This window comes from Leptodactylus fuscus, chromosome 3 (assembly GCF_031893055.1).
Source record: "Leptodactylus fuscus isolate aLepFus1 chromosome 3, aLepFus1.hap2, whole genome shotgun sequence".
Taxonomy (NCBI): Eukaryota; Metazoa; Chordata; class Amphibia; order Anura; family Leptodactylidae; genus Leptodactylus; species Leptodactylus fuscus.
Genome location: NC_134267.1, coordinates 26,196,259 through 26,222,900, shown reverse-complemented (window position 1 = coordinate 26,222,900; position 26,642 = coordinate 26,196,259). Strand labels below are relative to the sequence as shown.

General features: G+C 49.0%; 3 protein-coding genes across 3 annotated transcripts; 1 reads left to right on the top strand and 2 right to left on the bottom strand.

Annotated features, from left to right (window-relative positions):
- Nucleotides 1–1,573: 1,573 nt before the first annotated feature.
- MAD2L1BP (MAD2L1 binding protein) lies at nucleotides 1,574–5,346 on the bottom strand. Its single transcript, XM_075266522.1, has 3 exons — nucleotides 5,317–5,346; nucleotides 2,968–3,195; nucleotides 1,574–2,888 (listed from the first exon to the last, which is right to left on the bottom strand). Exons 2-3 carry the CDS (start codon nucleotides 3,190–3,192, stop codon nucleotides 2,379–2,381), a joined length of 735 nt encoding a protein of 244 aa, XP_075122623.1. The 5' UTR covers nucleotides 3,193–3,195; nucleotides 5,317–5,346; the 3' UTR covers nucleotides 1,574–2,378.
- Nucleotides 5,347–9,726: 4,380 nt separating this feature from the next.
- On the top strand, nucleotides 9,727–15,840 carry GTPBP2 (GTP binding protein 2). Its single transcript, XM_075267296.1, has 12 exons — nucleotides 9,727–9,967; nucleotides 11,018–11,044; nucleotides 11,922–12,106; nucleotides 12,183–12,291; nucleotides 12,450–12,647; nucleotides 12,806–12,980; nucleotides 13,224–13,443; nucleotides 13,537–13,672; nucleotides 13,872–13,930; nucleotides 14,563–14,734; nucleotides 14,809–14,973; nucleotides 15,061–15,840. Exons 1-12 carry the CDS (start codon nucleotides 9,779–9,781, stop codon nucleotides 15,223–15,225), a joined length of 1,800 nt encoding a protein of 599 aa, XP_075123397.1. The 5' UTR covers nucleotides 9,727–9,778; the 3' UTR covers nucleotides 15,226–15,840.
- Nucleotides 15,841–17,151: 1,311 nt separating this feature from the next.
- On the bottom strand, nucleotides 17,152–26,635 carry POLH (DNA polymerase eta). Its single transcript, XM_075267294.1, has 11 exons — nucleotides 26,493–26,635; nucleotides 24,213–24,370; nucleotides 21,821–21,955; nucleotides 21,525–21,742; nucleotides 20,696–20,865; nucleotides 20,489–20,592; nucleotides 19,225–19,344; nucleotides 18,940–19,063; nucleotides 18,721–18,786; nucleotides 18,477–18,643; nucleotides 17,152–18,300 (listed from the first exon to the last, which is right to left on the bottom strand). Exons 2-11 carry the CDS (start codon nucleotides 24,347–24,349, stop codon nucleotides 17,589–17,591), a joined length of 1,953 nt encoding a protein of 650 aa, XP_075123395.1. The 5' UTR covers nucleotides 24,350–24,370; nucleotides 26,493–26,635; the 3' UTR covers nucleotides 17,152–17,588.
- Nucleotides 26,636–26,642: the final 7 nt, after the last annotated feature.

Below are 26,642 nucleotides of genomic sequence, written 5' to 3'. Positions count from 1 at the left end.
GAAAATAAAATACAGACGGCTGAAAATATCCAACGTGGCCAATCTGTTATTGGCAGAACATAGATTCGTCATGGATAGGGTTGAGCGATCTGGATCGGAAAAGATTGGATTCCGATTGGCGATTGAGTAAATTTCACAATCGCGATTGGAATTCCAATCCCGATCTTTTTAGGCGGTCGGAGGTTATTTTACACGATGCTTTGCTACTGGCCAAGCATTGTGGGAAAAGCTAACAATGTTAGCTACTAGACATGAGCAAGTACTATTTGAAACTGCCGTTTCGAATAGCACGCTCCCATAGGAACGAATGGATGCAGCCGGCACACAGCCTGTGCCGGCGTCCGTCCGCTTAACCCCCTGTGCGCCAACTGCGTCCATTCATTCCTACGGCATAGAAGGGAGGAAACAGAAGAGTATACTGGACTCTGCTACATCTGCATTACTGTACATTGACTTGTCCATCTACTTTTCTGCTTCGTCCCTGCTTTACCGTATACTCGGCTCTGCTACATTTGAGATCTACATCTCCAGAGAGCGGCAGGGAGCAGTGTACACCCCGGGAGAGGAGGCGGTGGCAGCGATTCTGTGCAGGTAAGTGGAGGAGACTAAGTTGCCGGCTGATTTTTTAATCACACAGTGTGGAGTCCAAAATTTTTGGACTCCACGCTGTGTAGTGAACAGGATTGTTTTTAAAATCCGATTTTCGTTCAATAAAAAAAATCCCATTGACTTACATTAGGATCAGAATTGGGATCGATTTGGAATGGAAAATGATCGGAAATCGGATTTTAAAATTGATCCTGACATCTCAAGATCGGCTCATCCCTAGTCATGGACTATTGTTTACGGCATCTACAAGTAAGACACTCAGCTAAAATTTCCCATTTTGGTAAAAAAAAAAATAATCTAATTTGTAGATTATAAATTTGCATTTATAAAGTGCTTTGAATGGCTCCTTCCTTTGGCAAAAAAAAAAAAAAAATTGGCGGTCTCCAGTTTTACTGACACAATTTTGTGCCAGTATTACAACCAGCCTGACTGACTATACCAGTGTTGTGTTCATACAAGCTGTGGTCACACATGGGCTGGATTTCTTGGCCCAAACATGTTCATGTGAAAGAGCCTTTAGAGTCTGCAAACCCAAACAGGAGCAGCAGCAGCACCATGCCACCTATGGATGGACTCCATTTACATACTGGTCACTAAAGCTGGAGCACGTTTCAACCTATGGACACTAATACACAGCAGATGTCATTTAATAAGCAGATTTTATCCATGATCAAAAAAAAGATACCATAAGCAGAAATTTCGGAAAAGTGACTACAATGATCCCCAGTAAAAGCAGGAACTCAAGCACTGCGCCGCTCACTGATCCACGTAAAATAAAAAAATCATAAAACATTGTTATGCAATTGAAATAAATAATATATAATTGTCCATAAAAGCCCTGTAAAAGAGGAGCCAGCGCTACATCGGTCTATGATCCCATAGTTCCTGCAGTAAACATGGCAGATAACGGAGGAGCAAGGAGCACCTGAACACTTACTGGCCCTCACTACAGTTTCACAGTCCTGAAGTCAGGACAAGACAGAAAATTTAAGCAAATCAGACCCTTCCATGAGGCCCAGATCAGGTCAGCCACAAACGACAACAAAAGGTGCAACAACGCAGCTGAGAATAGAGGGGACAGCTCTGAGAGACAGTCAGCAGGGACTTCTGCTGCGTTGCTAACAGGCCAATGTTAAATGTCTCAGGATTTAGGATTTCAGCTCCGGATGACTGAGGTATAAGTGACTGCTAACAGAAGAGGGGTTACGTTGTAATAGCAGCTGGAATATTACAGTACTGTGCCTTCAGGACATGGGAGCATTTACATGTCAAGTAGCTCAAAAGTCAGAGCACCATACTACATAGACTGCTGCAACTATCATCCCTTATGGCTGTCCTAGAAAATTCGGAGAATCATGTGCATTAAAAGTCAAATGGGTGGAACGAACGATTTAGAGAATGTAGTCACATGAGGGTTGTATTTGGAGAGGTTACGGTGACAAGTCCCGTACGTGTCTAATGTATCTGCTGCCTGTCATGTGTATTGAGTTAGACTCCAGTGGGCAGGGATCAGTAAATCCGGTAAGGCAACTTTCTGTTGCGCATTCGCAATACATTCAGGATGTTTGTAAGTTTAAGACATGGGTAGCGAGTGACCAGACTGCGAGGCGCATCACATAATTCATAAGAAAGTGCATCTCAGTGCCCATCAGTGGGCAGTCCATAATGCGTTGATAATATAAGAGGTGAGAGAAAGCAACACCTGAGATATTGGTAACACCCACTTCCCCATCGTATATTTGGCACCATGTAGAAGGGTCTTTGTGTCCTCAGTTCTGAAACCCTTTCAGTGTGATCGGAGCCTGAAACCAGATGTAGTCATCGCTGTGATATGTGGTGGTTTCAGCTTCGCTGCTGGACAGTTTGATGGTCAATGTGTTGCTCCTAGTTGGCACTTTGTAGTTTAGTTTGGGTCGGAACCATTCCGTGGAACAGTCTCTATGTCCCTGAACCATCAGTACCAAACTCATGAGGCCAGTTGAGCGTTGTTCACTGAAAGGGTCCGCCATAAAGAGAGCTCGGAAGAGCTGACGGAGACAGGGACGCGGACTCAGACTTTCATTACCATTGCCAACTTGGATGCCCTCCATGTCTATCACATACATCTCCTTAGGGCTGACAGGGGAGCCTCCCAGCAGCAGAAGGACACGGGGGACAGGGGTCAGTGTGAAGAAGATTTCTAGTTGCGATATTAACTCCGCCAAGTCTGAAAGTGTGCGCTGACACTGGCGGGAATCTGAAGCCTCTTTTATCGGCCTTCTCACGACTTCATCATTGTCCTAAAGAGAGAAGAGACAAAATAAGGACCTACAAGATTTATCAAGAAAGAGGCGAGGTTGAAGGAGGCTGGGATCTTACCTGTTGCACCCTACAGAAATTAAGCAGCTGCTCATATGGCAGGGGCAACTGGTGCCTCTGGTGCAGGATGTGCTTCAGCAGCTCACAGGTGAAGCGGCAACAGCTCTCCCTTGTCACCAGTCCTGGGAACTCCACACACACGTCAGGATTGTCTTTGGAGCTGCGTCTGGTGGGTTGGTTACCACGAGGTCTGCGTGATGGCGGCTCAATGCGCGGCTTCTCCATTCTCTGTATCAAGGAATACAATGAAGTCATGAGAGCTATAGAATGAAATGCCTCAATAATTGAGGGATGCATGAACGACCAAAAGCTCCAGCACTTCTATCTCTACACGATCTTCCATTGACATGTTTTTTCCGCAGCATTTATGCCATGTGGGGACCTGGCCTAAAGGGGTTCACCTGCAAACGCCATTTAAAGCATATCCATGTCATGAATATCTGATTTAGGACTGTTGTCTGGGACCCACATCTCTCTTTGAAATTAACCCAGACAGCTACCGTCTCCTGGTTCTACCTCACACCATCTGCATTAACAGTGAAATCTGGACTGCCCCCCGATGGCCTGGCTTTACAGAAGCAGCCTAGGAGGGTGAAGAACTTACCTTTCCATTGTTGCCCCTCTTATCTTTGTGTTGCAACAAAGTGAAGCTATAAAAGCTTGGAAGAATAAAGTCATATCCAGATTAAACTAAGTAGTCACAGGGGCGGAGCTTCAGCTAGCCACATCTTCTTGTGAGGGGCCTGCAAGGGAGTCAATCAGTCATACCAGGAGATGTGAGTACTTAGAGTACATTGTGACTAGGCTCAAGCTCCTGCCGTCCACCATGATCTACTTAGGGGAACTTTTATATGATTTTTTTTTTTTTTATACTTCACTTTGCAGTAACAAAGATTACGGACGACACCCATGGAAAGGTAAGTACTTCATCCTGCACATAATGGGGCCAATTTATCATGGAGTAACCACCCAACAAATTTCCTTTAAAGGGATTCTACCACTAAAACCCTTTTTTTTTTCTAGTTACCACGTCGGAATAGCCTTTAAAAAGGCTATTCGTCTCTTACCTGTGGAAGTGCTCTCCGCCGCGCCGTTCGTTCAAAATACCGGTTTGTACCGGTATGCTAATGAGTTCTCTCGCAGCGATGGGGGCGTCCCCATTGCAGCTCGAAAACTCACCGCAGCGCCGCCTCTCTGGTCTTCGGTGTCCTCCCCTTGCCTCTTAAGCGTCTGTCGGACGCCTGCGCAGTATGCTCTCTGTTCGGCGAAGATTGCCGAACGTACTGCGCATGCGCGAAATTCCGCTGCCCGCACTATGGCTGGGACCGCAATTTCGCGCATGCGCAGTACGTTCGGCAATCTTCGCCGAACAGAGCGTACTGCGCAGGCGTCCGACAGTACGCTGAAGAAGCAAGGGGAGGACACCGAAGACCAGAGAGGCGGCGCTGCGGTGAGTTTTCGAGCTGCAATGGGGACGCCCCCATCGCTGCGAGAGAACTCATTAGCATACCGGTATTTTGAACGAACGGCGCGGCGGAGAGCACTTCCACAGGTAAGAGACGAATAGCCTTTTTAAAGGCTATTCCGACGTGGTAACTAGAAAAAAAAAGTGTTTTAGTGGTAGAATCCCTTTAAGCTGTTGATACAACCTCCATTAACTTCTATGAGTGCTACAATGTTTCTTTAAGTCCGACCTGGTGACAGTGAGATACAGCTGGGCGGTTGGACAGGGGGAGGAATTTAGATGAGGGTCCCTGAGGTGGAACTCGTATCTGTAAGACATTTATGGCATATCCTGTGTATAAACCATAAATGTATTTTGTGGGGAAACCTCTTCTGCCTCCCGCTGCCCTGCCTGTACCCTGCTGATGCCCTCCTGGTCCATCCCAATATATCACTTCATTAAACTGCATCAATGTCCTCTATACTAGCTTACCATACTGCCCTGCCCGTACCCCTCTAAATGTCCTTCCAAGCAGTACTGTTCAACCCCGCTGTGCCCCTCCACTAAACTGCCCCAATACTGCCCTCTGCTGTACACATCTCCATAATCTGCCCCCACTGGTCCCCTTCATAGTGACCTGCCTGTACCCTCCACATTTCCCCCTTCCTTACTCCCTGCCTGTTGCCATCTACATTAACCCCCCTTCTTGCTCCCAAACTCTTGCCCTCCACATTACCCCCACCGATGCCTCTTGCGCTCCACATTACCCCCTCGCTCCCTGCCTCTTGCCCTACACATTAACCCCCTCACGACCCTGCCTCTTGCCCTCCACATTACCCCCCTCACGACCCTACCTCTTGCCCTCCTCCTCCGCCGCCGCCGCCCTTGGTTTCCTCCTCACTCACCGGCGCTCCCGGGTCTTAGTTCAAACTTTCAGCGTCACTTCCAGTTTTTTTTGCTCTGCACGTCATAAGGGTGTGTCCTGCGGACATTCCGCTAAAGGTCGCTTCCTGGTGACATCATTAATCTCGCAGCGGCCATTTTGCTGAAGACCTAAATTCACCAGTGACAGCCGAGCGCCCTCTTCCGCTCGTTTAGGACATAGGACAGAGCTGTGATACTGAGGCATTCTGGTACTTGTAGTTAGGTTGAGCTCAGTGTCTGGCAGTTGATGAAGGTGTATTCAGTTTTATCATGTCTGACCTATTGTATTCCCAGAAGAGAAGTCACTGCCAGAAGTGTCCACTAATGGTCAAGCCGTAAAGTAATACTGTTATTACTGCGACCTCCCAAGTGGCCCCTCCCTCCCAGACCCATCTGTCCTTCCGAAGACCCATGTTCCCTCCATAAGGTGGGATAGGAAGGTTCTAGTGCAGCAAAGGGTTAAAATATAGATATTCATAGAACGAACCTTCTTCACTACCTGACTGTGGTCCAGTGACAGGTCATGTGACAGCTCAACAGACCAGTCAGTAAATCTATAGTGCCTTGCAAAAGTCTTCACACCCCTTGAACTTTGTCACAACCACAAACTTCAGTGCATGTTATTGAGATTTTTAATGATAACAACATAAAGTATCAGGTAATTGTGAAGTATATATGTCTTGTGGCCATAAGCTGCTGACGCCACTTCTTATGTCTTTCTTACAACAATGGTTTTCTTCTTGCCGCTCTTCCATAAAGATGGTCAGCTTTGTGGGGTGCGCAGTGACTTCTAGTTGTCCTGTGGACAGATTCTCCCTGTACCTGAGGATTTCTGCAGCTCCTCCTTAGTGACCATGGGCCTCTTGGCTGCTTCTCTGACTAGCGCTCTCCTTGCTCAGTGATCTGCTAGTTTAGGTAGGCGGCCATGTCTTGTAGGTTTGCAGTTGTAGGATAATTTTTCTGTTTTTGGATGATGGACAGAACAGGGCTTCTTGGGATGCTCAAAGCTTGGGAGATGTTTTTCATAACCTGAGCCTAGTTTACACTTCTCCAATCTTTATCTCTGAGCTGTCTGGTGAGTTCCTTGGTCTTCATGATGCTGTTTGTTCACTTAGTATTATCTAACAAACTACCGAGGCCTTCACAGAACAGGTGTATTTATACTGAGACTACATTACACACAGCTGGACTCTATTAAAGAGGACCTTTCATCAGATCGGGCACATGCAGTTTTATATACTGCTGGAAAGCTGACAGTGCGCTGAATTCAGCGCACTATCGGCTTTCCCGATCTGTGCCCGGTGTAAAGCGCTATCGGTCCCGGTACCATAGCGCTTTGCAGTCAGAAGGGCGTTTCTGACACTTAGCCAGGGACGCCCTTCTGCCCAGCGGCGCCTATCGCGCTGTGCTCTAAGACTGGGGAGGAACGCCCCCTCCCCTCCTGATAATACTCGTCGATGGACGAGCTGTGTGAGCAGAGAGAGGGGGAGTTCCTCCCCACTCACACTGTACAGCGCGATAGGCGCTGCTGGGCAGAAGGGCGTCCCTGGCTGACTGTCAGAAACGCCCTTCTGACACTAAAGCGCTACGGTCCCGAGACCGATAGCGCTATACACCGGGCACAGATCGGGTAAGCCGATAGTGCGCTGAATTCAGCGCACTGTCAGCTTTCCAGCAGTTTATACAACTGCCTGTGCCCGATCTGATGAAAGGTCCTCTTTAAAGAGGACCTTTCATGTCCTGAGGCACATGCGGTTTTATATACCGCTAGAAAGCCGACAGTGCACTGAATTAACTTTCCCGTTGTGTGCCCCTGGGCAAGAAATATTGGTGCCCTCACTGATATCTCTTCATTGTCAGATGGGCGTTCCTGACAGTACTGTCCTTTGCTCTGTACTGTCAGAGTGGGCATTCCTTACCGTACAGCCACGATGCTGAGCAGTGAGGTACGCCCTCCCCCCACCAGTACTATTCTCTGGATGAGTACTGGGGGGGGGGGAGTGTTCCTCACTGCTCAGTGTCATCGCTGGGTGGAAAGGAATGCCCACTCTGACAATACAGGGCTATGAACGAGTACGTGGGGGTGTAAATCTACATGTGCCCGACAACATGAAAGGTCCTCTTTAACTCATTCAGTGACTTCTAAAGACAATTGTATGTACTGGATTGTATTTAAGGGTATCAGAGTGCAGGGGGCTGAAGACTTTTGCACTTCACACTTTTAAGATATTTATCGGATTATCATGTTGATAACTTTGTATCATTTTCCTTCCACTTCACAATTATCGACTACTTTGTGTTATCACTGAAAATCTCAATAAAATACATTTAAGTTTGTGGTTGTAGGGTGAAAAAGTTCAAGGGGTGTGAATATTTTTGCAAGGCACTGTAGATTCTGTCATGGGGCAGTGCACGCTCTGTTCTGTTTTTTTCCAGTAAATGTCTATGGGAGCCTTTGGTTGCTGTCGGTGACCATCATGTGATGGATCCAGGACTGCCATTTTGGTTTTGCTGTATTATCCAATGCGGTTGTGGTTTTATGGATCATGTTCCACCTGCAGAAAGGATAATAAAGTAAATGCCCCCGTGTTTGCATGTCTGCTTGGTATGTGGCCGGCTGGGTGAGGTCACAGATGACTGCGCTGTAATAACATGATAATGACAGAGATTACCTGCTTTGTGTGTACAGCGCTGTGTCCTGAGTCACCAGACACTCACCAACCACAACAAGCCCAGTGTCAGTCTCCTTCTGACCTCCCTTTCAATATAACCTACAATTCTGACCCCCAACATTAACCCCATCCTATGAACAACCTCTAAAAAGGGGGACCCCTGACTTGTCCCACTACTCACAGACTCGCACAGGTGTCCAGGGTTACAGAAACATCTAGCACAGCACGTACAGCGGTTCCTTTAATCTCCACCTCCTCTGACATATCGTGTGTGTGCACCATAAATGTCAGGGATGGGACTTCCCCTTTAAGTCCAGTGTGAGTGACAGGCGGTCAGACATTGCTGCTCCTTACATCAGCTGCAGTGACTGAATCTGATGAAAGATCCTGTAACAATATGGGAGGAAATAGATGGGGGGAGGGGGGGTGCAACCTTCTAATAACATGTAGGTATGTTTAGTTATCTGGTGGATTGGTGACAGGTAGACAAGTCGTAGGTAGGTGGTAGTTTAGGTGACACAGAGAATAGTGGCAGATACATGATAGTTTGTGTGACAGGTAGGTGGTATTTTAGGTGACAGGCAGTTGATAGTTTGGATGACAGGCAGGTGGTGGATGGTCGACAAGTATATTATTGACAGGCAGGTGGCAGTTTGGGTGACATGTAGACTAGTGACAGGCATGTGGTAGTTTGAATGGCAGGTAAACTGACAGGTGGGCTATAGTTTTGGTGACAGGTAAGTGTAGTAAGGGTTACAGGTAGATTAGTGACAGGTGGTGGTTTAGGTGACAGGTAGACTAGTAAAAAATGATAATTTAGGTGACAGGCAGGTGGTAGTTCCATGACAGGTAGGTTATCATTTAAGTAACGGGTACGGTATTTCTTTTTTAAATAACTGGCAGGTAGCAGTTCAGGTGACAGGTAGATGGCAGTTTAGTTGACAGGCAAGTGGTAGGTTAGGTGGAAGTTTATATGACTAGTTCAAGTGACAGGTAGGTGGCAGTTCATGTGACAGTAGTTTAGGTGGCAGGAAGGTGGTAGTTTAGCGTACAGGTAGGTGACAGTTTAGGTGACAAGTAGATGGCAGTATTTTAGGTGGTCATTTAGGTGAGAGGTAGGTGGCAGTTCAGATGACAGTAGTTTAGGTGACAGACAGCTGGTTGTTTAGGTGACAGAAGTTCAGGTGACAGGCAGGTGGTAGTTCTGGTGACAGTAGTTTAGGTGACAGTAGTCCGGGTGACTAGTTCAGGTGACAGACAGATGGTCGTTTAGGTGACAGTAGTCCGGGTGACTAGTTTAGGTGACAGTAGTCCGGGTGACTAGTTTAGGTGACAGTAGTCCGGGTGACTAGTTTAGGTGACAGTAGTCCGGGTAACTAGTTTAGGTGACAGTAGTCCCGGTGACTAGTTCAGGTGACAGGCTGGCGGTCACGGATTCCTCTATTCCGCACCGGGCGGATGATGCAATCATATTATCCACACGAGGGCGTGGCCTGTTTGTTGATAACCTCGTTGCTGTGGGCGTGGTTACGGCCGCTCTGTCTTTGATAATTACCCGGCCAGGCGGAGCGATGGGCGGGGCGTTAAAATCCAAACACTGGAGCGAAACGTTCAGTGGTGATGGGCGTGGCCTAAGTGTCTGCAGGGGTCGTGGATTGGGCGGCTGATGGCGGCATGTGGGCGTGACCGGGCCTGTTAAGCGCTGAGCTCTGTGCTGTCTCCTCAGAATAGTGTCCGGCCTGGGGGGGGGCGGCTGACAGCCGGGAGGCCGATGCCCGCGCTGGGCTCTCATTATAACGGGGTCGCGGGGATGGAGCCGAGGGTATTTGAGCTGTTCGGGCCGGGGGGAGGAAGCGGAGCGCCTGGGGCAAGAGGGAAAGCTGGAGCCAAGGCCAAGAAAACCGGGAAGAGCCGGGGCCGGGGAGCCAAGAGCAACAACCCACCCTACCTGCCCCCTGAGGTGAGGAGCGACCCCGGCACTGGAACTGCCCCGCCCCCATATAGTCTAAACTACCCCCTAATAATACTGCCCCCGTATACTGTAACTACCCCCTATATAATAATAGTACCCCGTATACTCTAAACTACCCCCTATATAATAATACTGCCCCCCCGTATACTGTAACTACCCCCTATATAATAATAGTACTTCCTGTATACTGTAAGTATCCCCTATATAATAATACTGCCCCCCATAAACGCTAAACTACCCCCTATATAATAATACTGCCCCCTGTATACTGTAACTACCCCCTATATAATAATACTGCCCCTGTATACTGTAACTACCCCTATATAATAATAGTACCTCTTGTATACTGTAAGTACCTCTATATAATAATAGTACCCCCCATATACTCTAAACTACCTCATATGTAATAATAATAATGCCTTTTGTATACTCTAAACTACCCCCTATATAATAATAGTGCCCCCTGTATACTGTACTTTCTATATGATATAATTACCCCAATATAACATTATTGCCCCATGTATACTGTATTTACCCCCCTATATAATAGTACCGCCCCCTGTGTGATGTATCTACCCCCGCCAGGTCCTAGTAGATTTGCTCCGGTTGTTTACACACTCGGGTATTTCTGTCGCTCTCAGCTGATGTTATTCCCGACGCTCTCTGTACCGGCCGCTGTATCCAGGGGCGCTAAATATAACCCAGATGAATGTCACACACCGGGCGGGGGTTACTTAGATAATAGTGGGGATCGGGGGGGGGGGAGATATAAATAGTACTAGGCAGTAATAAGGGGTACATAGAGTATATAGTGAGTACATGGGAGACTGTATATAGATGGGGGGGGGGGGCGGCTCAGATATTGCATCTGGAGCTCAGAGCAGAGTCAGCAGTGTAATGTAGAGTCGGGAGTCCTGATGACGTGTCCCATCCCACGCCCTCCGTACTGACACTGAGCTGAGTTAACCCCTGCCTGTCTGACACTGGATATGTAGATTATATCTTGTGACTGACGTGTAATATTTCATCTTATTACAGGCGGAAGAAGGAAACATAGAATACAAGGTGAGTGCACCATACTGCCCCCTGTCTACTGTATGACTTGCTACTCCAGGGGCCACACTGCCCCCTTTCTACTGGGTCACTGCCTGCTCCTGGGGCCACACTGCCCTGTGTGTGTCCCCTTGTCACCATCTGCTCCTGGGGCCACACTGCCCTGCGTGTCCTGATGTTACCACCTACTCTGGGCACCACACTACCCTGTGTATCCTGAGGTTACCACCTACTTCAGGGGCCACACTACCCTGTGTATCCTGATGTCACCACCTACTTCAGGGGCAACACTGCCCTATGTGTCCTGAGGTCACCATCTGCTCCTGGGGCCACACTGCCCTGCGTGTCCTGATGTTACCACCTACTCTGGGCACCACACTACCCTGTGTATCCTGATGTCACCACCTACTTCAGGGGCAACACTGCCCTATGTGTCCTGAGGTCACTGCCTGCTCCTGGGGCCACATTGCCCTGTGTGTCTTGATGTTACCACCTACTCTGGGTACCACACTACCCTGTGTGTCTTAATGTCACCATCTGCTCCTGGGGCCACACTGCCCTATGTGTCCTGAGGACACCGCCTGTTCCTGGGTCCACACTGTAGGCCAATAATTCACCAGATATGAGGATGCCGGAAACACAAGACCCAGGGAAATGCGTAGAATACAATTGTACCCACTGCCCCTTCTCTATAAGTCACGCCAGCTCCAGCCCTTAAATACCCCTCCCGGTAGTCACAGCCCACCTGTTCCTAGTGGTCACTCCAGCTCCACACCTTGTGCTCTAGGTGGATTCGTATGGCCAGTAAAACTGCAGCCCTGCCCTACATTTCGTGCCCGCTGATTTTGGTTGGGGTCTACCATGTTTTTTTTTAACCCATCTGTTCCAGCTGAAGCTGGTGAATCCATCCCAGTACCGCTTTGAGCACCTAGTGACGCAGATGAAGTGGCGTCTCCAGGAGGGGCGCGGCGAGGCTGTCTATCAAATTGGTGTGGAGGACAACGGTCTCCTGGTGGGTCTGTCAGAGGAGGAGATGCGGGCTTCCCTGCACACGCTGCACCGGATGGCAGAGAAGTATGGCAGCCTCCCTCCCTGTGTTATATGTTCAAATGTTGCCGCCTCATTTCTGACCTGTCGTGTCTTGGTGCAGGGTCGGAGCAGATATTACAGTGCTGCGGGAGCGTGAGGTGGATTACGACAGCGACTCCCCCAGGAAGATAACAGAAGTTCTGATTCGCAAGGTCCCGGACAACCAGCAGGTAATGCCATCATCTCATCATCTGAACCATGTGATCGCAGTCAGGCTACATGCCAGTCCACGCCTCATCTTCGAAGAGTCGGGCATATGACCACTCTGACCTTCCATGCTGTACCCCATAATGATGGGGGGGCGTTGCTGATACTTTTCTCTCATCAGTTTTTAGATTTGCGCGTTGCTGTCTTGGGAAATGTGGATTCTGGAAAGTCCACTCTCCTGGGGGTCCTCACACAGGGGGAGCTGGACAACGGGCGAGGGCGTGCCAGACTCAACCTTTTCCGCCATCTACATGAGATCCAGTCTGGTCGGACGTCTAGCATCAGCTTCGAAATCCTTGGGTTCAATAGCAAAGGGGAGGTGAGAGAGGAGCGCGAGATGATCGTAGGGTGTGGATGAGTTTACTGATGTGTGGCTGGGGGCTGATAGCAGTGCTCTGGGTATAGTCATGGGTGATGGTGGCACTTGCTGATGGTTCGATGGTAGTGCTCACATGTTGCTTTGCTCTCTTCTGGCAGGTAGTGAATTACAGCGAGTCTCGCACCGCAGAGCAGATCTGTGAAAGTGCCTCCAAGATGATCACGTTCATTGACCTTGCCGGTCACCACAAGTACTTGAAGACGACCATCTTTGGCTTAACCAGCTACTGTCCAGACTTTGCCATGCTGGTGGTGAGCGCCAACACAGGGATTGGTGAGTGTGCCACAGCTCAGACCCACTTATACCAGCAGTGGTGGCCATGCTGTCTGTATATGGTGAGGCCTCCACCTTGATGACGACCTGCTGTACTCTGCACCCTGCTGTTTCCTACTCATAGCCCCTGTGCAGACTTGAGCCTTCACTAATTGATAAGTTAGTGGTTTTGGGGAGTGGCTGCTTGTAGGGTGCCAGGACTTGTGTACACCGCAGTCACGTCATGCCTCATCTCTTCCACAGCGGGGACCACGCGGGAGCACCTGGGACTGGCCATGGCATTGAAGGTGCCTTTCTTCTTAGTAGTCAGTAAGGTGGACCTCTGCTCCCCGGCCACAGTGGAGCGGACTCTACGGCAGCTGGAGCGCACACTCAAACAGCCCGGCTGCAACAAATTGCCATTCATGGTTCGATCGGAGGACGATGCTGTCACTGCCGCCCAACAGTTTGCTCAATCACCGAAGTAAGATCAAAGGGGCTTGTGTTCAGAGCTTACCCTGATAAAGTCACACCTGGCTGAACCATGTCCCTAACTCCTAATCTCCTCTTTCGGTAGCATCACCCCAATCTTTGCCATCTCCAGTGTGTCCGGAGAGTCTCTAGACCTCCTAAAGGTTTTCCTGAATATTTTACCGCCACTCACAAACAGCCGAGAACAAGAAGAGCTGATGCAGCAGCTGCCTGAGTTCCAGGTAAGAAAACACCAGATGTCAGTCTGCGACAGGATGTCTCTCTTTGCATGGCGGTAAGAATTAGTCTGTAATGCACCCGTTCCCCTCTGGGAGCAGCACTGTCTGGTGGCAGGAGGGTTTTGGTATATGGAGCATCTTCCTACCCCTGGTACCAATACCCACAGGTGCAGTTCTAAGAAGTTCCTCACTCTCTCTTCAGGTTGATGAGATCTACACCGTGCCAGAAGTGGGGACAGTGGTGGGAGGAACGCTGTACAGGTGAGCATCGGTCACATACGGTATCCAGGGGGTGATATATATCAAGCCTCCCCAACTTATGAGAATGCATATGTAGTGAGGACCCAATCAGTGATGTCTATAGAGATGCCATTTGATCTTCACCTGTCATATATGAGAGGTTCTCTTGATGTTGTCTAACCCTTTGACCCTGTCAGGGCTCGTTCACATCTGCGCCTGGCACTCCATTCTGCAGGTTTCCGTTTCCTGCACAAAACTGGGCAGGACACGGACACCTGCCAGCATCTTTCCAAACGCATTCATTTGAATGGGTTTGAAAAGTGTCCGGTTGTGAGCGCCAGTGAGCGTTTTATGCTCACGGCGGCAAAACCGGTTTTTTTAAACCGGACACAGTCGGACATACAATACTCTGTCCAGTTTAAAAAAAAAAAAGGTTTTGCCGCGGAGAGCATAAAACGCTCACGGCCAGACTCGGGATGAAAGGTTTCCGTCTTCTGCATGCAGAAGACGGAAACCTGATAACTGAGTCCAGATGCTGGTGTGAACCCAGCGTCAGTCTTCTGCTCACAGTATATCTCCGGGGTGTAGTTCTGTGCAGAGTGCTGTCATGCACAGATAAGAGATAGCAATACTGTGGTCTTCTCTGTTTGCAGTGGGGTGTGTAAGGAGGGCGAGCGCTTGGTGGTCGGACCCACAGATGGTGGTGGTTTCCTTCCCCTCAAAGTGTGCAGCATCCAGAGAAACCGCTCTGCCTGCCGAGTGTTACGAGCCGGACAAGCTGCGACACTGGCCCTGGGAGCATTTGATCGCTCCCTGCTCCGGAAGGTGGGTGCATCTTGAAGACTTCTCTAGTCTGGCTATGAGAGGTCGAGACTTGAATCCTTTTTTTCCCATTACAGGGTATGGTGCTGGTGAGTCCAGAGATGCTGCCCACAGTATGCTGGGTGTTTGAGGCAGAGATTGTCCTACTGTTTCATGCCACCTCCTGCCGGCGTGGGGTGCAGGTCACCGTCCACGTGGGGAATGTCAGGCAGACGGCGGTGTTAGAGCATATCCATGGCAAGGTGAGCTCACAATAGCCTGTGTGATGTGGGTGGAGGAACAGGAGGAATGGTGGTGGATGATGATGGTTTCCTCATTGCTCTTTCCAGGATGAGTTGAGGACCGGAGAGAAGGCCGTTGTCCGTTTCCGTTTCATCAAGCACCCTGAATACTTAAAGCTCGGCACAAAGCTTCTCTTCCGGGAGGGTGTCACAAAGGGCATTGGACATGTGTGTAGCCTGCAGGTTATCACCACAGAAACCAGTGCCCTCTGACCTCCACCATGGTGTTGACCATTCTACCTGGTGCTGGAGATCAGGAGCCACAGAAGAGGAAGCAACGACTCTACGATTAGTAACAGAATCTTCATCATCTGCCCCTCCATACGACTTATAAACCACTCTCTTGCCCGACTTTTATTGTGCTCACACAAATCTTTTATATCAAAGTTTTTAGCCCCTTTTTTAAAGATTATTTTCCTGAACCAAGGTCTTGTCTTGCCCTTGTGCCCTCTGCTCGTGCTCAGTGGTATTGGAGACTTCTCGGGATGGACGAGGACAGCATTGTGTTATTATTGACCTGTGGCTGTTACACGAGACTAGTCCCCAGACTCCAGATTGTACATCCACCAATTACATTCTCTTCTGTGGTGTCCAAAGACTCAAGCACATTGGGTTTATCAAAACGAGGTAATCGCCACCGCTGCAGAGGGCGGGATCAGACTGTAAGAATCCTGATCAGTGGTGCTCACTCTGCAGGGGAGGGCTTGGCCGCTCTTCTCTCTCTCCACGTGTGCAGTTCTATTGTATCATTGTGTGAGTGTTTATAGTTTTGCACGTTCTGTACAGAATAAAATGTTTTCCTGCGGTTGAGACGTCCATCTCTCTATCGGATGCAGCGTTGCTCTCCTCTGTGCCAGAAGGAATCTTCCTGCCAACAAGGGTCATGATGGAGCAGCACCTCTCAGACACAATCTTCAGCACTCTTAGGAAATGGAAAAAGGCATCTTATTTATCAGGGATGGAGAATGTCTGCCATGTTTCAGGATATATGACATATAAGCGAGCCCTGACCCAGGTTCTCTTGAATCTGCTCATGGACAGATATCCGGATACTCTCATTTAGAATTTTCTGTATAATTCAGAATTCATGTTTCTATCAGTGATGGTGAGCTGTCCCTGCACAGATGCAGAAATGCAGGCCTGTACCATGATACAACCAGCACCGAGGATCACAGGTGATATAAGGTTTTTATGGTATATGGCAGGGTTTTCCTTTCTCTAAACATGACACTTCTTATAAGTTCTATTCTGGTCTTCTCCATCCTCAGAACATTGTTCCCATAACCTTCTGCCTTGTCCAGGTGATATTTAGTAATCTGCAGATTGGCAGCCATGTTCTCTTTGGGGAGCAGCAGGTTTCTCCTCGCAGTCCTACCATACATACCATTGTGGTTCAGTGTCCTCCTTAGAGGTTACCTTGACCCTCACAGACTATTACACACCTTGCTCTTGGTCTTTCATGGTTAATCAATCCTTGGAGGGTAATAATGGTCTAGAATTTCTTCCATTTGTAAACAATCTGGAGCCCAACTCCTTACAGATAGTTTTGTCACCTTTTCCAGCCTGATCAGATTCAACAACTCTTCTTGTTAGATCCTCAGAAATCTCCTTTGTTCATGCCATGATTCACTTCTATAAGCACAAATTGTGATGATCAGATTCTGATCCTTTACATAAGACAGGTTGCCCGCTCACACCTCATTGACCTGACAATCTTAAAGGGTCACATTTACCGCTCACAGATATGTCACATTGGGCCATTTCCAGGCGAATATTTCTGACTCATTTGATTCTCTCTATCTACTTTTAGGACTGATGTAGTTTTAGGTCAAATATAGAAAATTTTGAGGAGGTCACAAAGCTTCAAGTACTATTGTAGGTACCTCAGAGCTCATAAATCACAGGCTGGTGACAGAGCTTGAGGGGAAGAGGAAGAGATTTTTTTTTTTTTTCATCCAAATTGCTGGGAAATATAATGAACTGACTTCAGCCCATCTGAATAAGCAGAGCTGCAGTGTAAAGGATGGGTGAAGCAGCAGCTGGAGCCTCAGTGCAAAGGGACGAAATGAAATACATTCCCCCAAGTGCAAAAATATCAATATTTAATGTTACTGCGTATTGGATAAAAACAGAGGCGGATCAGAAGCCAGCAGGTGACAGAAGAAGAAAACCCGCAGAAGCTGGAGGGTCTTCCCCGACAGGCAGCGGCCATTACAGTGTTGTAAGTAATACAAATAGCAGCAGCGTCTATGGAGAATCTGAGAGCAATGACCCCACGACCAAGACACGGGATCTGTGATAGAGGGGAAAACAACAATAAGATGCCACAGTATTATAGTTCAGTCAGTTGTATTTGTTTCCAGGAAAGCTGGGTGATAACGGCAGCACGCTCAGCTTTCCCAGGTGAGCTGGTAATACGGCCATGACGATAGCTCCACAGATGTTGTCACATGGCTTTCTCAGAACGATAAATGGCCACAGTGTGAAGCGCCTGACCGATTCTCAGTTGTGTGGCAGGCGTATTAAACACCCACCTTTTCCCCAAACAGATTACTTAATTACTACGCTGATGGTTGTCACTGAGGGGCTCGTTTGAAGAAAGTGTCCAGAGTGCGACTACCCTCGCTACGGGAGCGTTTGGCGTTGGGAGTTGCCATATTTTTAGCTTTACTCTTCAGCCTGGGGCCAGTGGGTGTCATGGCTGCCCTTGCTGTGTCTGGACGAGGAGCAGAGAATGAGTTCTGTAATTCCTGTGCGAAGTGAAAGTCGTTGTGCTCTGGGAGGTCCCACACCAGGATGGGCTGCTGGCACTTTTCACACACCACCATGTCCTCATCACAGGGTGCAGGCTGGACCTCTGAGCTGCCACAGGACAAGGTGTCTGCCCCCGCACACTCCTCGGGAGAAGGAGCAGTCACTGGAGGAAGTTCAGATGTCTCTGACTGCAGAGAGCAGGACTGGAAAAATGACGTCCGGCTGGGGTCACTCACCCCCTCCTCGTTATCTGGGTGAAGGGGCGTAGAAGTGGATACACTACATGTAGCTTCACCTGCATCTTCCTTCTTTTTTTCCGCTACTCTCTGGAATAACATCTGGATGGTATTGGGGGTCCTGCTCCCTGCATCTCGCTGCTCTTTCTGGGGGGTTCTGCTGGGGGACACCTGTGAGTTCTGGGGCTTTTGGGTCCCAGGCACCTCTTTACTCAGGAGACTTGCGATGTCTCCGCCGGATGATGCAGTCTCTGAGAACTTGCTTGCAGACAGCTGGAGCAGAGTAAGTGGAGGAGACCTGAAAATGATCAGAGGTCGGAGGTGAATAGCGATGTGGTATCCACTGGTGCCCTCTGGTCTGTCTGCAGTCAGGAGGCGGCATCTATCTGCCCAGTGCAGCAGAACCCATAGAAGTGACCTCCAGGAGAGCAGCGGAGTAAGGATGACCACAGTCTATGACCGGTCAGTACGTACCATGCAGCCTGATGAGCGCCAGCTTTATTGAAGCTCTTCAGGAGGATGAAGGCGTCGCTGCTGATCTTCTGGGCATCATAGCGGGTGAGGGCACAGACCCGGGACAGGCCGCTGGTGTCCCCCTGGCGATGTAAACCTACAGTCAGCTGTTTGGCCACTCTTTGGTTCTAGGAGATAAAAAGATATGAAGAGACGCAAATCTGGAATGGCTGGTAATGCAGGGGGCAGGATCAGCGGCACTCACCATCTCCCGGTCCTTCTTGAGCCGTTCTTCTAATTCTAGACACAACTGTAGGAGCCAGTACTGCACCTGGGGAGAGGAGGAGGTGCACAATAGGGCAAGTTCACACTACTATTATGAACGTCTGTTGCTCTCATGCATCATAGGTTTACCTCCCATCAGACAATACATTACATGGAAAGCAAAGTGTACAATTTTTGGGTTCCATGTTTTGCCCCTCACCTGATTCTGAGAGCACAGAGATGTCTTTCCAGGAAAGGTCTTACTGCAGCCAATAGATTTAGGTAACTGTCTGGGCTTCACAGGTTCATCCTCGATGCCCCGACACAGCAGGTAAAGCCAAGAGCTGAAGATAAGAACACAAGATGATTCCAAGCGTGGGCAATGTTGGTGTGAAGGGAGCAGCTGTTGCTTTGGGGCGATTATCTGAAGCCATTTTGTGAAACAGCGAGGTCCAGGAGGGACCATTAACCTCTTCAGGGTCTCACCCCACACCCTCTGACTTACCCAGTCTTGTCTCCAAAGTGGTTCTGAAGAACGGATTCACTGAACTGCGTCAACTGCCCCATGTACTCCACACCCAGGAGCTCCTTAATAGAGGCCCCAAGTTTACCTCCAAGATGGCGTCTGTTAGAGAAGAATGTGAAAGATGGAGAATAATTCGGTGCTTATTAATCATTGTAATTGTAATCAGCCATGTTCAGAGAGGAGAGGACGACTGTAGGACAGGTGAATACAATCTATAAGATTTGTTAAGCGGTGTTCACACTGCCGCTGCTGTCCACCCCAGGGTGTCCGTGGTAAACCCCAGGGAAACCAGACCGTAGACAGCTTGCGAGCGGTCGACTTTAAAACCCATTAATTTGAAAACGCCCATGAGCGTTTTCTTCCTCTCCACCTGGTGTCCGATTTTTTTCCGCAGACACAAAATTCTACATGGAGGACTTTGTGTCCGCGGAAAAAAACGACACCAGGCAGAGAGGCTTAAAACGCTCACTGGCAGTCACCTTTGAAAACCCATTCAAATGAATGGGTTTTAAAGCTGACCGCTCGCAAGCCGTCTGCTGTCCGGTTTCCTCAGGGTTTACCACGGACACCCTGGGGCGGACAGCAGCGGCAGTGTGAACGCCGCTTTAGTTATCAACCATGTCAAGATGGGATTATGTTCAGGAAGTGTAGAGACCTCCCTTCCTCCACAATCTTCACTTCACATCTGTCATCCTGTATATCTGATATCCACCTCCTATTACGCTGCTGCTGTATTATGGGGATAACGTCTATCCTTAGGGAGAGACCACCTTTTCAGGTGTGTGGAGACTTATACAGCCATAATTACTCCACTGAAAGGGAACATGGAAAGAATATGCAAATCTGTCTCCCAAGATGTAAACAGGGAGACAGTGCCTCTGTTATGCTGCCCTCTATGGGAAGCACCCTGAACATCAGGCCCGACTTTCCCAGAAGTCTTTACTGCATAATGCCAGGTTATAACCAAATCAATCAGCTACGGACGGCACCGTTTCTGTCTGGTTGGACTTCATCAGCGCAGCCTAGAGAATTGATTTGGTAGAAGTGAGAGGCTGAGAGACCAGATTGTGGGGATAACCTCCATCCTTAGGGAGAGACCATCTTCTCAGGTGTGTGGAGACTTATACAGCCATAGTTACTCCACTGCAAGGGAACATGGGAAGAATATGCTGCTGCTGTAGTGATATAAGTTGTGTATTTTCAGGTTACTGTCCCTTTAAACACATCACCACCCCAGTCTTACATTTTCCCAATGGGCAGCTGACTGAACAGTCCGGGGACCCCACTCTGGGACAGGATGGTTTGTCGGTTCGGTTTATTAAGCCCACACGCCAGCTTTGCCAGAACCTGCAACAGAGAACAGAAATAAATACGACAAAACAAGAGGAGACGCCATTACCAGACGGCTCACATCACCAAGAATAAAAGCAGTATATAAATTAGAACCTGCCTTGTTGTGAGAGATCCCAGCTGAGCACTGGAACGTGGTCTCCTCCTCTACAGCAGCTCTCATCTCCTCCACAATAGTGGCCCCCACTGCTAGCTGCAGATCTGGGCTCTGCGGGTCCCCCATGTCCAGAGAGTTCAACCACTGCTCCAGCCCCAGGTGACGCTGCTGCTCTGAGAGACAAATCAGACAACAGAGATCAGTGTAGATCTGACTGACAACCTTGGAAACTGTGGGCACAAGTGAAGGCACCACAGAAGCAGCTCAGAGTGACCTCAATGCTATAGAATCTATACCCTGTATAATACTCCAGAGCTGCGCTCACTATTCTGCTGGTGCAGTCACTGTGTACATACATTACTTATCCTGTACTGATGGTGAGTTACATCCTGTATTATACTCCAGAGCTGCACTCACTATTCTGCTGGTGCAGTCACTGTGTATATACATTACTTATCCTGTATTATACTCCAGAGCTGCACTCACTATTCTGCTGGTGCAGTCACTGTGTATATACATTACTTATCCTGTATTATACTCCAGAGCTGCGCTCACTATTCTGCTGGTACAGTCACTGTGTACATACTTTACATTACTTATCCTGTATTATACTCCAGAGCTGCGCTCACTATTCTGCTGGTACAGTCACTGTGTACATACATTATATTACTTAGCCTGTATTATACTCCAGAGCTGCGCTCACTATTCTGCTGGTACAGTCACTGTGTACATACATTACATTACTCATCCTGTACTGATCCTGAGTTATATCCTGTATTATACTCCAGAGCTGTACTCACTATTCTGTTGTCCCTGATATAGGAGGAGTTACCTTTAGTCAGACTCTGCTCCACAGTAGGGTTGAGGTTAGGATATCCCTGTACATAGGTGCTCTTCAGTGACCCCTCTGGTATGGGCCTGCCTGCCATCTCTTGTATCCGCTTCTTTACAGTATCGGTCAGGTCTATATACGCCTCGTCAATGCTCGCTCTTTCCACCACTGCAAATCGGGACATGACCTCCATGACTTCTACACTTGCCTCCCGATACCTATGAACATAACAGATCCTAGGACCACAACTCTCTACAGTGATACCGCACCTGGGTGGAAGGGGGCGCTCTACTCACTTTGTGAGGTCGGCTTTCCCATGAGACTCACTGACACGAGCAAACTCCAGGTCTGCACACAACTTTTTTGCATCATTGGCAAACATGTTCCTGGTCACCCCAAAAGCTCGAGCTTCGTAGCTCACAGCGATGATCCTGCAAGAGAAGGAGCAAATGTACAGCTGTTGACTGGAGGGCACAGGTCATTCATTTTACTGACTTCGTATGGATGCTGAAAATTTCTTGCCAGGATCTTAACCCCCTCCTGACATCTACCATAACAGAACGGCAGACGTAGAGTATTTACACATGGCGTAGCGCACAAAAGCCGAGTGGCTGCCATGTCTCTGCTGTATTATACACTGATCGCGCGCATTAACCCCCAACCCCTGGTCAAAGCTGATTGAGGTGCCATTTTGCCAGGGATGGACGGCACCCGGAACGAGATCTGGGGCTGGCGTCCTGTTGGCATGACAGCTGGGAGCCTATGGAGGGCTCCCAAGGTTGCCTGCCATTTGCTTCTATTGAGTGCTGCTCTATGCAGCAGCAATAAAAGTGCTGATATTTTCCAGTGCATTAATGATCAGACCCCCTGAGGATCAAGACCCCTAGAAAGTGTAACAAATGCAAGAAATTTTTTTTAAAAAAAATTAAAAATTCACATCCCCCCGTTCCCTAAAAAAAAAATATAGGTACTTCGATACAGTGAAACACATACACATTAGGGATCCTGTGTTAGAAAACATCCGGTCTACAAATCTATAAAAAAAAATAAATAAATAATCAAGAGTGCTTGGTTTGTTTTTTTTTTTGCTCTTTCACCTCTGATAAAAATTTTAATAAAATATGATCAAAGTGACAAACAGTCTCCAAAATGGTAGAACAAGTACGCCTGACCCCAGCTTCCCGGTACATTGTACAGAATAATAAATGGTTCCATTATGGAGAACAATTTGTCCTGCAAACATTAAGCCGCTCTGAGAACAGAAAAATGTTATGGGGTTTGCACTGGGAGTCAAAAATGAAAAATCTCACGGACGTTAAGGCTCTTCTCACAGGGTAATTGCTGCAGATTTTGCTGCTGCCACACTAAGGGTAAGTTCACACAGAGATTTTTGGTTAAGATTTTGAGGCCGTATCCACCTCAAAATCCTGACCAAAAAGACAGCTCCTACTGAAATCAATGGGAGCCACTCAGGAGTTTTTCCCGGGAGCTGTTTCTTCCGGCTCCCGGAAAAAAGTAGTGAGGTGTTCATTCTTCAGGCCGAGTCGCCTCACGATTCGGCCTGAAGACCCTCCCTCCTCCGGACTAGGCGCATTCATTGGGCCTAATCTGGAGCGGAGTGCGCAGCTGGATGCTGGTGCTGTGCACCGGCTTTCAGTCGCGGCTACCCAGCTTTTGGACTGGAACCTGAGGCGGCCTCCGCCTCAGGTTCCAGTCCAAAAAACACCAGTGTGAACTTACCCTAAGGGTCCATTCACACACAGTTTTTTGGAGAGGATTTTGGCGGTGAAAATCCACGTGGAAATAAAAAGATTTTCAGCACCAAAAAACTCCTTGCGAATGGACCCTAAGGGTCAGTGCACACTGAGTTTTTTGACAAAGATTTTGACGCTGAATCCTCCTCAAAAAAAAAGCTTCCCAATAGAGTTCTATTGGGAGGCTTTTTTTGGAGGCTGATTTTAAGGCAGATTCAGTGTCAAAATCAGCGCCCAAAAACTCTGTGTGCACTGACCCTAAGTTCACACAGAGTTTTTTGGTCAGGATTTTGATGCGGATTCTGCCTCAAAATATAGTCCTATGTAATCCGCTTCTACTTTTTTTCCGCTAGCGGAAAAAAAGAGGCAACATGACCTTTCTTCAGGCGGATTCCGCCTGAAAAAAACAACGGAGTCAATGGGAGGCGGAAAATCCGTGTCGCAGTTTTTGGACGCGGATTTTGACGTGGAATTGTCAAAAACTGCTAGCGGTTTTTCCACCTCCCATAGGTTTTTTAAGGCGGAATCCGCCTGAAGGAAAGGTCACGTCACTTCTTTTTTCTGCTAGTGGTAAAAAAACACCTCACAATTTTTCCTGACCAAAATACTCGCCAAAAAACTCCATGTGAACTTAGCCTAAAGGTCGGTTCACAGCTGGCGCTGTGTATTTGCTCAGGGATTCTTTTGCTTGTGGTTTTATTTTCCCTCCTTCCTGTTTGAACTTCCCTAAGGGTTTGTTCATACAGATACTTTTTAGTTTTATCTTGGTGACGACCCCGTCACAACCATGAAAGGGATAAATCCGTGCCCAGTGAAGAACGTTGTATGGTTAGGTATCACAGGGACATCACCATGACAACAAATCTGTAATAAATCCCATAGACATGGCAGCCATGACACCACGTGGCGCAGACTGTGGCCCTGGGCCCCTCACCCTCCTCCTCTCCAGGTTTTGTACTGCACCACAGCCACCGGCTTGTTCTTCAGCTCCGGCCTCAGCCGCTGCTCCACCTGCACATAGAAGCAGTCCATGTCCACCAGGGCCACCACTCGCTGCTGCCCGGGGTCCATGAGGATGGCAGGGGTGCAGACCTACGGAGAGACAGAAGGATCAATAACTGAGGGGGTGGGGAGAACAGGACAGGTGTTGGGGGGTAGTAGTAGTCCTGAGAGGAGATATGTGACAGGACAGGGATACTAGGGGTAGTAGTCCTGAGAGGAGATATGTGATAGGACAGGGATATTAGGGGTAGTAGTCCTGGGGGAGATATGTGACAGGACAGGGATATTAGGGGTAGTAGTCCTGAGGGAGGTGTGTGACAGGACAGGGATATTAGGGGTAGTAGTCCTGAGAGGAGATATGTGACAGGACAGGGATATTAGGGGTAGTAGTCCTGAGGGAGGTGTGTGACAGGACAGGGATATTAGGGGTAGTAGTCCTGAGAGGAGATATGTGACAGGACAGGGATACTAGGGGTAGTAGTCCTGAGGGAGGTGTGTGACAGGACAGGGATACAAGGGGTAGTAGTCCTGAGGGAGGTGTGTGACAGGACAGGGATATTAGGGGTAGTAGTCCTGAGGGAGGTGTGTGACAGCACAGGGATACAAGGGGTAGTAGTCCTGAGGGAGGTGTGTGACAGCACAGGGATACAAGGGGTAGTAGTCCTGGGGGAGCTGTGTGACAGCACAGGGATACAAGGGGTAGTAGTCCTGGGGGAGCTGTGTGACAGGACAGGGATATTAGGGGTAGTAGTCCTGAGAGGAGATATGTGACAGGACAGGGATACTAGGGGTAGTAGTCCTGAGAGGAGATATGTGATAGGACAGGGATATTAGGGGTAGTAGTCCTGGGGGAGATATGTGACAGGACAGGGATATTAGGGGTAGTAGTCCTGAGGGAGGTGTGTGACAGGACAGGGATATTAGGGGTAGTAGTCCTGAGAGGAGATATGTGACAGGACAGGGATACTAGGGGTAGTAGTCCTGAGGGAGGTGTGTGACAGGACAGGGATACAAGGGGTAGTAGTCCTGAGGGAGGTGTGTGACAGGACAGGGATATTAGGGGTAGTAGTCCTGAGGGAGGTGTGTGACAGCACAGGGATACAAGGGGTAGTAGTCCTGAGGGAGGTGTGTGACAGCACAGGGATACAAGGGGTAGTAGTCCTGGGGGAGCTGTGTGACAGGACAGGGATATTAGGGGTAGTAGTCCTGAGAGGAGATATGTGACAGGACAGGGATACTAGGGGTAGTAGTCCTGAGGGAGCTGTGTGACAGGACAGGGATATTAGGGGTAGTAGTCCTGAGGGAGGTGTGTGACAGGACAGGGATACTAGGGGTAGTAGTCCTGAGGGAGGTGTGTGACAGGACAGGGATATTAGGGGTAGTAGTCCTGAGGGAGGTGTGTGACAGGACAGGGATATTAGGGGTAGTAGTCCTGAGGGAGCTGTGTGACAGCACAGGGATACAAGGGGTAGTAGTCCTGAGGGAGGTGTGTGACAGCACAGGGATACAAGGGGTAGTAGTCCTGGGGGAGCTGTGTGACAGGACAGGGATATTAGGGGTAGTAGTCCTGAGAGGAGATATGTGACAGGACAGGGATACTAGGGGTAGTAGTCCTGAGGGAGGTGTGTGACAGGACAGGGATATTAGGGGTAGTAGTCCTGAGGGAGGTGTGTGACAGGACAGGGATACTAGGGGTAGTAGTCCTGAGGGAGCTGTGTGACAGGACAGGGATATTAGGGGTAGTAGTCCTGAGAGGAGATATGTGACAGGACAGGGATTCTAGGGGTAGTAGTCCTGAGGGAGGTGTGTGACAGGACAGGGATACTAGGGGTAGTAGTCCTGAGGGAGGTGTGTGACAGGACAGGGATACTAGGGGTAGTAGTCCTGAGAGGAGATATGTGACAGGACAGGGATTCTAGGGGTAGTAGTCCTGAGGGAGGTGTGTGACAGGACAGGGATATTAGGGGTAGTAGTCCTGAGGGAGGTGTGTGACAGGACAGGGATACTAGGGGTAGTAGTCCTGAGGGAGCTGTGTGACAGGACAGGGATACTAGGGGTAGTAGTCCTGAGGGAGCTGTGTGACAGGACAGGGATATTAGGGTAGTAGTCCTGAGGGAGGTGTGTGACAGGACAGGCGCTTGGGGTAGTAGTCCAGGCAGGAGCTGGACACTACATACGGTGGCCTGCACAGTCCCCAGCCCACTCCTCACACCTCCGGGCTCCGGCTCTTCCCGCCAGTCTTCTAACAGGATTGGAGACGTCGCCTCAGCTGGCCGCGGCTGCGCAGTGGGGGTCAGGAGGCGGTACCGAGGAGAGCACGTGTCACCGTCGGGCTTCTACGCGCAGGCGCACTAAGGGAACT

Bases quoted from the DNA above. Each gene is read 5' to 3' on its own strand.
- MAD2L1BP (XM_075266522.1), bottom strand. From the start codon at position 3,192: ATGGAGAAGCCGCGCATTGAGCCGCCATCACGCAGACCTCGTGGTAAC. The intron at 2,889-2,967 runs GTAAGATCCCAG...TTCTCTCTTTAG, and splicing joins ATTTCTGTAGGGTGCAACAG to GACAATGATGAAGTCGTGAG.
- GTPBP2 (XM_075267296.1), top strand. From the start codon at position 9,779: ATGCCCGCGCTGGGCTCTCATTATAACGGGGTCGCGGGGATGGAGCCG. The intron at 12,648-12,805 runs GTGAGAGAGGAG...CTCTTCTGGCAG, and splicing joins GGTTCAATAGCAAAGGGGAG to GTAGTGAATTACAGCGAGTC. The intron at 13,673-13,871 runs GTAAGAAAACAC...CTCTCTCTTCAG, and splicing joins AGCAGCTGCCTGAGTTCCAG to GTTGATGAGATCTACACCGT.
- POLH (XM_075267294.1), bottom strand. From the start codon at position 24,349: ATGGACCCCGGGCAGCAGCGAGTGGTGGCCCTGGTGGACATGGACTGC. The intron at 19,064-19,224 runs GTAAGTCAGAGG...TCTTATCTTCAG, and splicing joins CACTTTGGAGACAAGACTGG to CTCTTGGCTTTACCTGCTGT. The intron at 18,644-18,720 runs GTGAGTGCCGCT...TTTATCTCCTAG, and splicing joins TCAAGAAGGACCGGGAGATG to AACCAAAGAGTGGCCAAACA.